This window comes from Rhinolophus sinicus, chromosome 5, assembly GCF_057876585.1.
Source record: "Rhinolophus sinicus isolate RSI-liver-muscle chromosome 5, RSI-T2T, whole genome shotgun sequence".
In the NCBI taxonomy this organism is placed as follows: domain Eukaryota; kingdom Metazoa; phylum Chordata; class Mammalia; order Chiroptera; family Rhinolophidae; genus Rhinolophus; species Rhinolophus sinicus.
Window position 1 is genome coordinate 77,873,095 of NC_142505.1, and position 16,853 is coordinate 77,889,947.

The 16,853-nt window shown below is 44.7% G+C and overlaps 1 protein-coding gene across 2 annotated transcripts in view; it reads left to right on the forward strand.

Moving 5' to 3' along the window:
* The window catches only part of LOC109451843 (UPF0461 protein C5orf24 homolog), a 34,433-nt gene that overhangs the window by 14,050 nt on the left and 3,530 nt on the right, over nucleotides 1-16,853 (forward strand). Inside the window, exons 1-3 of one of the 2 annotated variants that reach the window (XM_019740377.3) lie at nucleotides 6,006-7,048; nucleotides 13,875-14,362; nucleotides 15,625-15,788. In XM_019740377.3, the coding sequence (XP_019595936.2) occupies nucleotides 6,844-7,048; nucleotides 13,875-14,362; nucleotides 15,625-15,788 (857 nt within the window). In that variant the 5' untranslated portion in view covers nucleotides 6,006-6,843. Of the gene's footprint in view, nucleotides 7,049-13,874; nucleotides 14,363-15,624; nucleotides 15,789-16,853 lie in introns of those variants that run through there. The other variant, XM_074313531.2, reaches the window with a different exon arrangement.

The window sequence follows — 16,853 nt, forward strand, 5'->3', positions numbered from 1 at the left end:
ATCTTAGTATAAGATATTGCTAAGCATATTCCTTTTGTTTTCAAATTATAGTCCTTTCCTGCACACATCTTACCTATGTTAAGTTTCCTGCTCTGATAAAGCATCCACTAAGTTTTTTTTCTCTCTCCGTTCACCCCTGCCACAGCACCCGACGGCAGCTTTCCATTGAGAACAAGAAGCATTTGAATAAAGATTTGTTCTTTTCATGGCATTTGATAACGTAATATTATTGCAGTTTACTTATATGAAGCTAGGTATTGATTTAGCCTTCATCAAATGTTTGAATACTGATACCTAATAGATATATTCAGTCCTTGTAAAGTGTGGTTCCAGGGCACTCACTGCCTGATCCAGTAGCCTGTTTGGTTCATCTTCCTAATTCGGTATTTGTAATACACTACTTTTCATTTCTATGTTCATAGCAACACACATTGGATTTAGAGATGGATCTACATTTGAGTCCTTGCACAGTCACTCACTGGCTTATGACCTTTCTCAAGTTGCTGCTTAATTTTTCTAAGCTTTAGAAATGGGTTTCTGAGAATTAACTGAGAATAATGCATATGGGTAATTTGGGATATTGACAGAGTTTGCATTTGGGTTCAAATTCAAGCTCTGCCATTTAATGCGGGACTTTAAGCGAATTTTTTTGTTTTCTTCACTTGTAAAATGTGTAATATATCTATGCAGGGCTATTGCAAGAATTTTATGGGATATATAGCCAAACTAAAATACTTACTCCAACACTTGGCATATGTTTGTATGATAATTTTAGTTTTGTTATTATACATTCAAAAAGATATTTAACAAAGTATCTTAATTGAAAACAGAGGCTGAATTTTTGTTAATTTGTAAAGTTTGTCCATTTATTTGGGCATTGGGGTATCAGTATTAGTAGAACAGCAGGCATTATCACCAGAGATTCTCTTTTAACTGTCAAGATATCTGAAGGTTATCTGGAGTGGGGGTGGGGTAGGGAAAGAAGAGGAATGTCAACTGATGCAGTTATTCTTACTAGAAAGCTTGGCTGTAAGGGTACTTCCAACACTTGGGTGATTTTATCTTGAGAATTGTATGTCATTTACCCTTTAATGTCAATTTTAATATTTCATAGGTAGGATGAGTGCATCTGTCTCCAAATGCTACACTGAATACACTATCAAACACAGTAAGTTGAATCATTATTTAGGGATTTATTTATTACTTGAGGATTTTGCAATTCTTAAATAGAACTTCTGAAATCCTGTTGTAAGCTCAAGTGCTTCTCAGAAAAATCAGATCTGACAAATTGAAAAGGAAAGGAAGAACATATTAGATAAGTAGGTAATTGACCATTAGGTAATGGCTTGGAGAGGTGTTTTTTTAATGTTATTTTCATATTATGTCTAATATGAAACAGTTAATATTATAGGCATCCAAGTCTTAATGTGTGTTAAGCCAGCCTCCAATACGGTCCTGATGATCCTCACTTCCTGGCATTTATGTCCTTGGGTAGTCCCCTCCTACACTGTACATGACCTGTGTAACCAGTAAGGTAGTGCAAATGTCTGAGGCTAGGCCATAAAAGATAATGCAACATTAGTATTGTTCTCTTGGATCACTTGGTGTGGGGAAAGCCATCTGTTGTGTCACGAGAACACAACAAACAGTCGTATGGAGAGACCCGCATGGTTAAGAACTGAGCCTTGCTGCCAAGGGTCAGCGTCAACTTGCCATCTTGGAAGCAGCTCTTCCAACCCCAGTTAAGCCTTCAAATGACTAGCCCCAGCCAACATCTTGATCGCAATCTCATGAGAATCCCTGAGCCAGAACCACCTAGCTAAGCCACTCCTGAATTCCTGACCTCTATAAATGACATGAGATAATAAAGATTATTACGGTTCTCTGACAAAGTTTGAGGGTAATTTGTTATGCAGCAATAGATAACTAATACACTGATTATAAATGATCGTTAACCGTGTTTCCCCGAAAATAAGATCTAGCCGGACAATCAGCTCTAATGCGTCTTTTGGAACAAAAATATAAGACCCGGTATTATATCATATATTGTATCATATAGCCAGTGTTACAGTAAAATAAGACCGAGTCTTGTATTAATTTTTGCTCCAAAAGACTCATTAGAGCTGATTGTCCGGCTAGGTCTTATTTTCAGGGAAACATGGTAGGTTATACTAAGTACTCATGAGTACTAAATACTCATGTACTAAGAAATGGCCAACTCATGAAATTTCCCTTTCAAAATAATGTTATACTGATAAAGACTTTAGCAACTCATTATTTTCAGCTAACTTGCCCGCTGGTCTTGCCATCACACAAGCCGGGTAAAACACTAACCCTGGGCTAATTTAGGCTACCATTAACTCCTGTGCTGCTGCTAAATGCTATTGGAGAAAAATGCTTACCTGTGCCGGTTGCCACTATAAATTGCTTTGCAACCACAGCTGGATCCCCAGCGCTACCAGGAAATTCTTTTGTATTAGCTCTCATGTCATTCTTCATTTAGGTTATTTCAGATTTCCACTCTCCGCTGTCCTTAGATACTTAAATACTACCACAGGCTCTCAGCAGATCACCTTCTTCCTGACGGAGAAAGGAGCTTAACTGCATTCATCCTTTGCTCCTATGTCAGTGGAGGAGGTAGTCCTATCTCAAGTTTTTCCCTGTCTCCCTCTCTCCACTTTCTTCTTAGAGATTATCCTCTTTCTTGTAACTTAAACCTCTTCCTACAGGATCCTTCTGATTAGCTTTTAAATACAAGCAACTTATTGAAATCTCACATTTATCTGCATAAGCTGTTCCAGAAGTATTAACAGTGCAGCAGCATTTAAAATGGGTTATTGATTGTGTACAATGCTATAAAAAGTCTTGAATTCAAATTGGTATTCCAGCCTTAGCTCTGTCAGAAACTCCCTATATGACACATAGCCATTTTCTAGTGCTTGACTTTCCTAATGAGTCAAATACAAATGATATCTTTGGGAGAAAATCATCTGAGTGAAAGCATAAAGGCCAAGCTTTTAGTACCCAGTATAATAATGCAAGCGTCTCTTTCTCTTACAGTTGAGGTTTATACTTGTGATTATACCGGGTAGCATCTCACTTATATCAAAGTAAAGCATGATTTTTGATTAGGAATGAAATTTAGGGTGTATGTCCTGAGCAGACAAGATTGGGAAAGAGAGCCTGTGATACTTTTTTAGAGTTTTTCTTAACTACATTGTTCTGATCACCTTGAGCTTCAGGACAGCTCTTAAGTATGTTGGGAGGATACTGAATTATTGAAGGGGCTGAGGTTGATCTTTTGTTATAACTGCAAAGAATATCCGGTATTGATGAAATGAGTGTATTGGGTCAACTTAAGTCCATCAAAACACAACATTAAAAAGATAAGAATGGAAAAGGAGCTTGGAAGAAAACTATATGAATAGGTGCCCAAATCACTGATTTGTTAAATTACTTGAAATAGTCTCTTTAAAGTTAATCCATTACAAAATAAAATGAAGTTACCCTATTAAAAAATCACCCAAAACTTAGTGATTTAAAATAACAATTTTTAAATTTCTGTTTCTGTGGGTCAGGAATTTGGGAAGAGCTCATACTGGGCATTTCTGCAAACTAGTTTGAATTTCCTCAGAGCATCGCAGACTTAGCCCAACTACTTTGTGTCCCAGGGCTCCAGTGCACATTTTCCAGCAAAAAAGTACAAAGCCGTGTAGCCTCAAGTCATACAGGATCACTTCATACACTGCTGCCTTCTGTTGGTTATATGTGCATCACAGATCCGCCTAGGGGAGGGGAATTAGATTCCACCTATTGATGGGGCAGTAGCAAAATTACTTGTAGAACAGCATGCGGGATGGGCATTGTGGCAATCTTTGGAAAATACACTTTGCCACAGTGATCCAAAAGAAAGTAAATACTTGTCTGTTGATGAGAGGGAAGGCGAGAGAAAGACAAGAGGTCCTCATGACTCATTAGATCAACATAATCTAGGCAAACCTATGGGGGGGGGGGACAAACTAACCACGAGGACTGCAGGTGTGTAACTGTGTAACAATACCAGTTATTATCAGACTCTTGTATAAACAATCCCTGGCATTACAGTGTTGGTGCAGAGTTCATTTCAGCCAAAGGAAGAGGATGATGCCAGCTCCCCAACCCCCCAATGAAAATAAAATCAGTTTCAAGACAAACCTGAAGGCAATTTTCTCACCGAAAATAAGTGCATGTGCCACCTGGTGGTAAGATAGTCAAATGTGTATTCTATCCTGTTGACTGCATTTATTGAATTGTCATTAGAGTATATATAGTATTTATCAAAAGACAACAATTCTAATATGGATAAGTGGATCTCTCCAAAAAACAGCCACAGCACAAACAGAGAGGGAAAGGACATAATAAAAAAGGAGTAGTAGCAACCACAGGACATCCACGTTGGAGAGTTCAGATGAGTCAAATCAGTCTCCTTTTCATGAATACTAAATCCCCTGTCCTCTGTCCTATTGGATTTTTTTTTTTTTTTTTAAGATTTTATTGGGGAAGGGGAACAGGACTTTATTGGGGAACAGTGTGTACTTCCAAGCGTTTTTTCCAAGTCAAGTTGTCCTTTCAATCTTAGTTGTGGAGGCGCAGCTCAGCTCCAGGTCTAGTTGCCGTTTCTAGTTGCAGGGGGCACAGCCCACCATCCCTTGTGGGAATCGAAGTGGCAACCTTGTGGTTGAGAGGACGCGCTCCAACCAACTGAGCTATTTGGGAGGCAGCTCAGCTCAAGGTGCCGTGTTCAATCTTAGTTGCAGGGGGCGCTGCCCACCATCCCTTGCGGGACTCGAGGAATCGAACTGGCAACCTTGTGGTTCAGAGCCCACTGGCCCATGTGGGAATCGAACCGGCAGCCTTCGGAGTTAGGAGCATGGAGCTCTAACCGCCTGAGCCACCGGGCCGGCCCCTATTGGATTTTTATGCACCTTCAAATCCGGTATGGAGGGTATGGGGAAAGAATAAGTTAAGGAAGGAAAAGTTTGCTATTACAGTTGGGGGTAAGGGAGGGAGGTAGTGACAACGCCAGAGCTGTGGACACTCACCCATGTTATCCGTTGTCCCAGATTCGTCTGGACTTGCTTGAGAATTTATTACAGCAAAATCATGACAGCCTATTTAGAATATAAGAATCATCCAGATGGTCAGATTGACAATTGATCTTTCTGGTCTAACAATCTGTGATGCGCACAAGTGGTCTATGGTTGGTCCACTAGAATCACATCCAAATAGTAATGGCTACCACTTTGAAGTGCTTACTGTCCATCAGGCACTGCTCATCCCTTTACACCTCCTTTAATCCACATAGCTATTTTAGGTAACATCCATCCCTATTTTACAAATAAAGAAACTGAATTTTAAGAAGTTACATAACCTGATTGACCATATACTATTATAAATGGTGGAGCCTGGATTAACCACATGACCAAAAAGCCCTCTTAACGTTGCTATATTTACCAGTGGCTTGATAATAAAAATCTTTGAAATTTATTTCTATTTTTTTCAACCTCTAAAAATAAGTTGGAAAGCTGCACTCTCCACACTGATTTAGCATTAGTAGCTGCTCAAAACTTGCTTTATTTTTTATGGGGCCCTCCCCTCTAACTGCTCCCAAGGAAGTTCATCCTTTTCATTCCCTCTGAGAATCTTCTATTAGATACTGTAGGGACAGAGCCAGGAGTGCTTTTTCCAGGTTCTTGGCCTCACGTGGAAAGGTGCTGGCTCAGGTAGTAAATGGCCATCTACTGTGATTAGAGGGCCATCAGCTGTGGCTAGTTGGCCATCAGTTGTAACCAGTGAGCCACTGGCCACTAATATAACTGCTGTAGCTATGCTAGCAGGAAATGGGGGCTAGCAAGAAGATGGTGGCTGAGCTAGCAAGAGTGGATTGCAGCTAGCAAGTGAGGTTGGTTGGCGGAGACAAGTGGACGGCGGGTTGCGGATAATGTGGCTCCTGCTTCCTGTGTCTCCAACCCAGCCACCGGTGAGACTATAGTGGTATGACTCTCCTATCTATGGCTCCATGGGTGTTCCTTTTTGGCCTCACCAGGTCCTGCGTTCTTATGTGGGGAGGGAGATTAGAGACCCCGCACTCTGCTCCGCGTGACAGATACCCACCTGCATGCTTTTGCTCTCGAATGCAGAGCTCATGTTCACAGCTGCATACCTCCCTCCCATCCATGCTTTCTTCATTCTGGGCCCTTTCCTAGTTTTATGCTCTAGGGGCTTCATCAGGGGCTTCATCCCCTCCAGGACCCAGCCTTGGAGAGGTGGGTTAGGGAGGAGAGATTGCCCTGTTAGTTAAAACCAAAAAACCAACACCTCCCTGCCCTGAGTAGGGTTAGGACAGCCACATGTAGCAAGTAAAATTACAGGGCACTTGAATTTGAATTTTGATGTCTTTTACAGTAAAAACCTATTCGTTGTTTCTTGAAATTAAAATTGAACTGGAATCCTGTATTTCTTTGAGCAACCCTAGGTAGGGAAGCATGGGTAAGGCAGGAGCTTCGAAGATTTGCACCACGATGGGTCCCTGGAAGGAGGAGCCTTTGTGCCTTTCTGACCCGGGAATCAAGCGACGGCCCTATGCAGGGTGCTGCCAGCACCCAGGCTCCGACTCTTGCGTGAAGGAGGTCCACGGGTCTCGGCTGGAACCCCGTCCAAGATTTGGGCTTCAGGAAATTTTGAAATGATCTGAAATATCCGGCTCTTGGCTCCTAAAGTGCCCCAAACCACGGCGGAGGCCGCAGGCCAGAGACAGTTTGCCCGACTCCAAGATGGCGCCCGCGGCGGCTGCCAGCTGCTAAGATGGCGACGTGGGGGCGGCACTCGCGCTTCCCGGCTGTAGTCTCCAGTCTTCCTCCGGCTGGAAGCGCGATTTGCGTCGCCCTGCACCGGTTGCTTTCTGGCCGGGGTGGTGGTCCCGGCCGCCTCCCGCGCCGCGCCATGTGGCTCCTCCGCTGGTGGCAGGTACTGCTGTGGGTGCTGGGGCCTCCCGTCCGCGGCCTGGAAGGTGAGTGCGGGCTGCGACCCTGGCTGGGGCGGCGGGCGGCAGTGTGCGAATTGATCGGGCGACGTGGAGGTCCACCCGGGCAACGCTTTTACCTGCGCGAAGGCCCGCGTCGCGCGCCTCGCCGCTTGCTGGTATCTCTCTCCGCGTTGTCGCGACCTCTTTCCCTTGGTGGTCCCCACTCGTGGTCCGCGCTTGGGGACGGGGAGCCCCGAGGATGGCCCGGCCACTTTAAGGCCCCCTCAGCAGGCGACTTGTCAGACGGGGAGTGACTGTGTATTAGCCCTCAGTGCGGCACTTTGTTACTATGGTGAGCACTTTGTTATTAATGGTAATAATAACAAATAGCAGACATTTATGCTGCCCTTATTAGGTGCTAGGAACTGTGGGTGGCACTTTCATCCTTATCTCATACAGTCCTCCCACCGGTCCTATGAAGTAGGTTCCAGCAGTACCTCCCTTTTACAGGTGAAGATGCTGAGCTCAGAGAGGCTACGTATCTACTGCCTGAGTTCGCCCTTCTGGAAAATGGCAGAGTCTGTCTCTGTGACTTAAAAGCCCATGCTTTACTTTGCACCCGGCGGGACCACTTTCTTAAGAAGGCCACTCTTGCTCAGATGCCTGTATGTAGGACAGATGAGAGAAACACAGGAGACCCCCAGGGTAACCCGCTGCCTGCCAGGGCATGCTCTCAGAGCCCCCCTCAGGTGCCGAAAGCAGCCCCCCAGGAGGCAAGGCTGGGTCCAGGAGTGGAGGAGACCTTGTTCTCAATGCTCCTTCACCCCACATCTCACAGTCCTATTAAAGTCACACCCTTTGGTCTTGCTTGTCATTGAGAACAGGAATAGGCAGGGCTTTCCTTTCCTTGGGTGCCCTGGAAGGAAGGCAGGTCTGCAGAGCAGGGAGACGGCTGAGGAATTGAAACACTCTACCATTAATGAAAGCACTCACTGTGTGCCAGGTGCTGTGCTTAGTGCTTTACGAGCATCGTCTTATTTACTCTTTAAGTGCTGATGAAGTAGATGTCGTCATCGTCACTATATTTATAGATGAGTAAACTGAGTCGCAGCATCAAAAAGTCTTTGGCCAATGTCAAATAGCCAGAAGCTGAGGGGCCAGGATCAACCCCATGTCTGCCTGCTTTCACAGTCAAACCTCTGTACTCCACTTTGGTCACTACACTTAACCACCAGTCTCAGAGAGGGGACAGCAGGTACTGGATATTTCTGTTTGTCTCCCAGATTATTCTCAAACCTTCTCCACCCTGCTCTGCCCTGAGTGGCTGTCTTGTATGGAGTAACAACGGGCTCTCCTGCCTTCTGGTTTCGTGTGGGTTGGAATGAGGGGAGAGTGAGGTCAGGGTATTGATATTTTCAGCTGCCTCCCTGGGGTTATCACAGGTTGGCTGTGTCCCTCCACTGAAAGTCACAGCTATTAGGAGGCTGTCCTCTGTTTCAAGATTCTGTGACTGTTTCTGCCTCTGGACTCTTAAGGTCTGTGAATGGTCCTTGGCTGGCCCTCTGCTGTTACTGGCCCTGGAGTGCCTTTCTATTGCTTTTGTGTTCTCTACACCTAGCCCACCGGTTGGTGGTCCCTTTTATTAAGCTCTCCTCGGATTGCCCAAGTTGAATGTGCTGTTTCCCGGCTGATTCAGGAAATGGACTTGTTGCAGTCAGTGTGAGTCTACCTGGCAGTCAGCGTCACATTCATGCAGACCTGAGACTAACACCAGCCACAGGGCGTGGATCATTGGTCATCATAACCAGGCCATGAATGGGGTGAGGACAGAGGAACCTTCACCAGCTGCTTCCTTTTCAGGATGCCTGAAAATCCAAGGCTTTTTTGTCTGCAGAGGACACCACTGGCAGATTAGCAACCAGAGGTGGCAGTGCTGTCCAGGGCTCAAGGAACAGGAACCAATTCCTGGTTTCAACGCCCTCATGCCCATCCTCACTAGCCAGTCAACTAGCAGATTTGTACCGAGCGTCCATCATATGCCATACCTTGTGCTGGGCACTGATGGTACAGTGGAGAGCCAGACAGAAAGACAGGCTGGCCCTCCTGTCTGAGGGGGAAAGCAGGCATTAAATGACTACAAATAATTAAGTCAATTACAAGAGTGGAAAATGCTTCAGGAGAGTTCCCAGGCATTACTGGATGCTGTAATGGGAGGCACCTCTGGTCTGAGGGTCAGAGAAGGTGAAGTTCACCTTACAGAGGTGAAGATGAGGGTGAGATCTGAAGGGTGAGTCAGATTAGCCAGAAGAAGAGGGGTGGAGGGAGGAGAAACATCCCTCAGGACAGCTCTGAGGTAAGTGGAGGAGAGCACGAGTGATCAGGACCAGAAATGTCTGGTGGCACCAGTAGAGAGTGTGGGCAGATGCCACATCACGAGGGGCCTGGTATCCATGCATCAGAATGCAGACTCATTCATAGGGCCGCGGGAGGCCACTGAACGGGTTTCAGCAGAGAAGTGACATGATCAGATTTGCCTTTAACTTTCAGTTGCACTTGGGTTGCTGTGAGGAGCAGGGCTGGGGGGTGGCGGTTGAAATAGAGGGCCAACCAGGGAGACCAGTTAGGTGGCTACAACAATTGTCCAGGTCAGAGATGGCTGTGGCCTGGGCTAAGGGGTGTGAGTGGGGCTAGGAGAAGTGGATGGATCCAGAATGTATTTAGCAGAGGAATTAATAGAACTTGGTTGTGGTGCCCCTTCATCTCTTAAAATTATAAACATCAGTCATATCATTACCATTATCATCGTCGTCATCACCATCACTGCAGCCATTAATGGAAGGCTACTAGGTGCCAGGGACCATACACATCTTTTCTCATTTAATCTGCACAGTAGCCCTGTGAATTTCTGCAGTTCAGTGGTATTTTCTCCACTTGTTAGATGAGCACACAGAGTATTTCCTATGGAAAGTTTGAGTTGCGGCCCCCTCCAACCCCTGGCTGTTTTTTGGTTCTTCTGCATTTGGTTCCCCTGCCACAGAAGCCATTGTGAAAACACCTGAGGCTGGTAGAGAGGTTTCTGAGAAAAACTGGAATGGTGTGACGGAGCTGACCCAGGTCAGGGCTCCGTGTCAGAGTTGGCATGGCGCTCCCACCCTTGTTCTCCAGACATCTTCCTTGTTGCCAATAATGCAATAGTTTTCACTTTCTGTGTGGCTCAAGTGCTAATCAGTTTGTTTAGGTTAAGAAGCAATCTCTTTTAAAAGATGCATTACTGTGGGAGGTTTCAGTGGCTCTCATGTGGTAGGTCATTTCTATCTTAGTGTGGGATAATTCCAAGTTTTTTTTCTTCCCAATACCTAAATGAAAGCAATGGTACCTGAGGCCATATGAATTTTTTTGTTCCTAATCTGTACTGTCTACTTAAATATCTTCATAGGAGGGAAAATCTACACTCCTGAATTTAAAATACCAGCTCTCTGCATCACTCAGACTTCCTTTTGACTTTGTTTGTGGGGGACATCCATCCATTGTTGCATGAGGGTGATCAGAGAGAAGCAGATTCTAATTTGTGCCCCGGTTTTTTTCCTCCTGAGACTCCTCTAGGATATTAGCTTTATCCTTTTACTTACTCACCCTAGAATGTTCATTAGGTTCTGAGAGCGTAGATCTCTGTGGAACTGGGGCATTTGGGAGTAGGGTTGGCTCCCAAACCTGGCACCCTTTGTTCTTCTCCAGACTTCTAGCCTCTCTGACTTCATTTCCTGCTCTGTCTTGAGGACGGCCCAGAAAACATTTGTTTTTTAGCACATGCTCATCAACCAAAGGCTACAGAAAGACCTGCAATGTGTTCCTACCTCCACCAAATTGGCAGAGCTCTCTGCCCAGGCATCCAGCCCCTTCTCTAGGTCATAGTCACAGAAATGCTTGACCCTCTTCTGTCAAGGACTCACCTTGCTGCCCCTGCCCTGTACTCTGCCATATCTGACATATTGTCACTTCTCTCTCCTTATCTGCTTTCCTATCAGCTTTACGAATGCTTAAGTTTCTCCTATGTCCTAAAAGCCAAAACAGAAACCTCCCTTAGCCCTTTGCAAGTACCCCATAGCAAGTACCCCATTTTTGTTGTCTTTTTCATAGGTAGAATTTCAGAAAGTATTGTGTATATTTATCCATATATTTAATCATTTCTGTGTTTTTCATTCTTTTGTGTGGATTCATATTTTCATCTGGTATCATTTTTCTTCTGCCTGAGGAGTTCCTATAAAATTCTTGTCATGTGGGTCTGCTTGGTGGTGAATTCTTTCCACTTTTGTATGTCTAAGAAAGTATTTATTTTGCCATTGTTTTTGCTGGGTATAGAATTCTAGGTTTATAGTTTTTTCCTTCTAGTATTTTAAAGCTGCTCTTCTTGCTTGCATTGTTTCCAACAGGAAATCTGCCGTCATCCTTATCTTTGTTCCTCTGTACACAATGTGTCTTTTTTCTCTGGCTGCTTTTAAGATTTTATCACTGGTTTTCAGCAATTTGTTTGTTTATGATGTGCGATGGCGTAGTTCATTGAGCCTGGGATTTGTTGAGCTTCTTGGAGCTATAGATTTATAGTTTTCATCAAATTTGGAAAGTTTTCAGTTACTTCTTTAAATACTTTTTCTGTCCCCCGCCCCCTTTTTTTTTACTCTCTTTTGGATACTACAATAATCTGTACTTTAGGCCACTTGAAATTGTCCCACAGCTCACTGATGCTCTTAATTTTTTTGGATACTTTTTTCATTGTATGTTTCATTTTGGATAGTTTTTATTGCTATGCCTTCAAGTTCACTACTCTTTTCTTCTGTAATGTTTAATCTGTCATTAATCCCATCCAGTGCAGTTTTCATTTCAGACATTGTGGTTTTCATCACTAGAAATACAATTTGAATCTTTTAAAAATATATCTTATGTTTCTATATCTACTTAACTTTTTGAACATGTTAATGTGGTTATGATTACTGTTTTAATATCCTTTTCTAATAATTCTGACATTTGTGCAAATTCTGCTCAGTTTCAATTAGTTTGATTATTCTCCTCACTATGGGTCATATTTTCCTGCATATTTTCTTTGCATGCCTGTAGAGCTTTGATTGGATGCCAGACATAAATCTTACCTCAATGACTGCTGGATATTTTAATATTCCTATAAATATTCTTGCACTCTGTTGTGGGATACTGTTAAGTTCAACCACTGAAAGTTAAACTGCTGAAAACAATGTGATCCTTTTAAGGTTTGCCAGCTGGGAGCAGAGCTATACTTACTCCAGGGTTAATTTTGCCCCATTACTGGGGCAAGTCCTTTTTGTGTACTGTACCCAGTGCCTCGCAAAATATGAGGTTTTCCTGTCTAGCTGGTGGGAACAGGTACTATTTTCAGTTCTGTGTGCGTGGGTACTGTTGGATACCATTGCCTCTAATCCTTCTGGGGAGTTCTTTCCCTGGCTTTGGGTATTTACTCACGATCATGTGCTGACTAGTATACTTGATGGGGGCCCCTCTGCAAATCTCTGGTGTCCTTGCTCTATAGCTCTCCTATCTCCCATATTATGTTCTGCAAATTCTAGCTTCCTTGGTCTCCCTGAACTCTCAGCTCCATCTCCTCAACTTGTTGAGTCTGCTGGGCTCGGCCTGGGTTCCCCCGCCCCAGCCACAGTGCAAACTCCCTCAGCTAGAGCACTTGTAGGGCTCTTGTCGTTTGCTCGCTGTTTCTCAGGGATCACTGTCCTTCACTGCCTGACAGCTAGTCTCCTGAATCTGTTGTTTTACACAACTGGCTGTATTTTGGTTTGTTTTAGAAGGGAGGGTAAATCTGGTCATTGTTACTCCATCTTAGCCAGAAGCAGAATTCCCAGAGAAAGTTTTTGAATTGCTGAATCAATCTGCAGATCTCTGTGGGCATATTCTTTGAGACCTTATATGAATGTGCATACCTTACGAAACTCCCAGACCCCTTCCCAACTCTGAAGCTAGTTGGTCATTCATGCTCTGATGACATGCTGGTGGCGTGGTAGAGTTGTTCATTACTCAGCTGTTGGCTCCCCAGCCACATGGTGAGCTGGTGTGAGTGCAGCTGGGCTCATTAGTTTCCTCTCGTCAGTGCCTGGCGGAGTCTGACAGCTGTTGAGTTGAGAGTTGGAGGGCAGGAGTCTTTGTTACAGAGGTGAGTGGAGATTGGTAAATGGACATAGGAGACTGCCTAGGACTCCTCCCTTATCTGAGCATTTTGCCTAAGCCTGAACTAGTGGCTCCAAAGTGGGAGGAGAGTCCTTCTTTTCTCCCTGCTACTGCTCCTGCACTGCTGGGCGCTCCTAGACCTGGCTTTGCTGCTTGCTAGCTGTGTGCCATTGGGCATTACGCTGAACCTCTCTGTGCCTCAGCTTGGTCATCTATTAAGTGGGAGTGATAACCCTTGTCCTGCCCTTTTCATAGAACGGTTATAATGTGTGCAAAGATGCTTTGCCATAGTAGACTCTTCCTTAAAGCCATTATTTTCGTGGATATTCCCATCAAACAAGTGAACATGTTAAAATGTTTATATTATATTTTCTCAGTTGGATGTCTGCACAGGAATGTTTTTCTTATAATCTATTATACATGGCAAGCAGCGGGTTTCGCTTGAAGCTCTGTATGTTTCCACTTATGTATTTGTTATTCATTAATTTAGTATCCCCTTGTGACCTTCTTTGTGACCTGAAGAATCATGGGTGACTCTGTGATAGTTTAAGGGGGAGGATAACATTTTTCTCTGTAGGGGAAAATTTCGTGTTTGGGGAGGACTGTAATTCTTTGGGGTTCGTTGATTTGGAAGTCAAACATGACTGAATATGCTGGCATGTTCTAGTTGCAGAGGAAAGTGGTCACTTGTGGTCAGGGGAGCAGCCTGCTCGCCCTCTCCAGGTGGGGGCTGCGTACCTGAGCGACGAGGAGCCTTCCCATGGCCCGATGGGCCAGGACGCGGCAGCGGAAGAGGCCGGCGCAGGGTTGGGGCTGGACAATGAAGGCGACCACATGGTGATGTTGTCTGTGATCCCTGGGGAAGCCGAGGACAAACTGAGCTCCGAGCCCAGCGGCGGCACCTGCGGGGCTGGAGGGGACGAGGACTCGCGGTGTGACCTCAGAGAGGGCCTCTTCTCTCTGGCCAGCGCTGGAGTGAGCTTCCGGGATAGAGAAGAGGAGGAGTACACGGAGCCCGAAGTGGCGGAATCGGACCCGGCGCCCACCGAGGACTCCAATCACACCGACAGCCAGAAATCGCCCAAGGTGAACTGCGAGGAGAGGAACGTCACGGGACTGGAAAATTTCACCCTGAAAATTTTAAATGTGTCACAGGTAAGAAAAAAATGAGTTAATGCTTTTCTCCTTTTCAGCACATTGATTTTATGATTTAATAATCACCTTTCAGATGGAGGGTCTGATCTTCATCATATTGTACGTGAAACCGCGTTCAATGGCTGCCTCAGTGAAAATGGACTTTGCTCTCTGCAATGTTTGCAGGGAAAGGCAGATATAACTGGTGTCCATTATGCTTTGGGGGTAACTTCTACCTAATCGTCCTTGGGGTAATCTCACCACCGAGCCTCAGGGTAAAAATGCCAGCGAATAGATAGATGCTTGGCATCGGAATCGTACCAGAAGCCATGTAAAAGTATTTGATTTACTCAAATGGTAATTTAGCATCGTTTAGACAATGTAATGCTTAGGGAAGCACACTATATTGATGTGAAGTTTCTTTCCTCCAAAGAGCGTGAATCCAGTGTTTACTCTGGAGTGACGGCTGAGACAATTGTCCCAGACCCTGCCATGCTTTTCCAGCTAGCTGGACAAAATGGTGACTCCATAGAGAATGCCGGGATAATGACGAACAGTTTCTGTAGGATCGTTAAGCCGGATAGCAAGATGAATGCAGGCTTCTTGTGTGAGAGGAGGAATCCAAGCTCTGAAAGCTGTGATTGCTTAAACGGTGGCACGTGTGGTACGTGCAGGGTGGGTGTTGACCTCACACCCTCCCCCGATGTCTGGGCAACACCATGCCTCAGCTCTGTGGGACGTGCCTCACACATACCGCGTGCGTGATCAGGAGAGAGCAGTGTAAGGAAGCAGTCTGAGTTAGGGTGATGGCAGGCAGGGTGCACCTTTGAGTGCAACTAACCTTTGGCCAAATCCATTGATCTGACTGCTTAGTACGGACTTGGATCTACTGAGATGATAGTTGGGGGCCTGAGATCACCCTGCTTTAATAAGCCATTAGATTGTATGAGAGGCACAAGTCCGAGGATGGGACAGTGGCCTGTGCCCTGTGAGTACCTAGCATTTGAATGGATACATTATGAAAAATAATGAAAATTGCTCTATAGTAACATTAAGCAAGCTTAGAAGAAAGTTTATAACTTGTCATTTGATAGTACTTTTCTGCTGAAGGGGGGATTCATATAGTTCAAAATCCAAAAGGTTCTTAAGGGGATACACTACAGTCTCCTCCTACCCCTGCCCCCCACCTCTTCTGGAGGCAGCAGTGTTTCCTCTTTTTTGGGTTTGCTTCCGGAAGACTGTACACTTACTGCTGACTTGAATACCTGTTTCTTTTACCACAGGACCTTATGGATTTCCTCAACCCCAACGGTAGTGACTGCGCGCTAGTTCTGTTCTACACCCCGTGGTGCCGGTTCTCTGCCACTTTGGCCCCTCATTTTAATTCTCTGCCCCGGGCATTTCCAGCTCTTCATTTTTTGGCACTGGATGCATCTCAGCACAGCAGGTATCTTTCCTTTGGGGGGTTTTCATCTCATCTTTTGGGATGATGGTGGCAGTTATTTGGAGGTCCTAAATCATTAAGTGAAAAGCAAAGGAGGTGGGCATGAGCTTCACAACGGGCTTGAAAGGAGGGAAAGGCAGGTATGAGCAAGTAGTGAGGCGTGTCAAAGCCTGAGGAAGCTGATGGCTCACTTTCTGGAGGCCCCTTAAGAAGGAAGAGGATGGGACGGGGTGGCTGGTTGGCTTAGTTGGTTAGAGTGCAGTGCTTTTAACACCAAGGTTGCCAGTTTGATCCCCACATGGGCCAGTGAGCTGCGTCCTCCACAACTAGATTGAAAACAACGACTTGACGACTTGACTTGGAGCTGATGAGTCCTGGAAAAACACACTGTTCCCCAATAAAAATTTTAAAAAAACAAAGAAAGAAAGAAAGGACTGTTCTCTGAGTGGTGGAATTTAAAGGTGGTCCTGCCTGATGGCAGGGGAGGGGCCAGAGAACTTTCTAGGGTCCTTGCAAAATTAGTATCATGACTAGGATCTTCCTTTGTGACTTTCATCTGCAGTTTAGGTCCCCACACCTGGCAGCCTAACTCAGCAGCCGCCTTTTTGTGTATACTTAGGATTTCTTTCTTCTTTTACTTATTTTTATTTCCTTCCTTTTCCCTTTCCTTGTTTCTTACATTTATTCTTGCATGAATATTCCTTAGTCGACATTTAATAAATTAATTTAATGTATGAATTTAGCCATTTAAAATGACATTAACCCTCATTTTATATTTCCTTTACACTGTTTAGTGGGCGTTTGTCTTTTTTAAATGTTTAATAAGATCAGTTACTGAGATCTTCGTTCAGATATTACGTATTTCCCCTAAGTGCTATGCCTGTGCCTGGGCTATAAACTGTGTTCTCCCTTCCTCTATCTAAATCAGAGGCTCCTTAGGAGGTCACAGTAAGGTGTGTGTGAATGAATTTTGAAAGTCAGGATGATGGTCAAGTTGGTGGTAAAACATGAAGATGAGTAAAACTGTATTCATTTGTGCTCCACTGATTTTTCGTGTGGGTAAGGTAA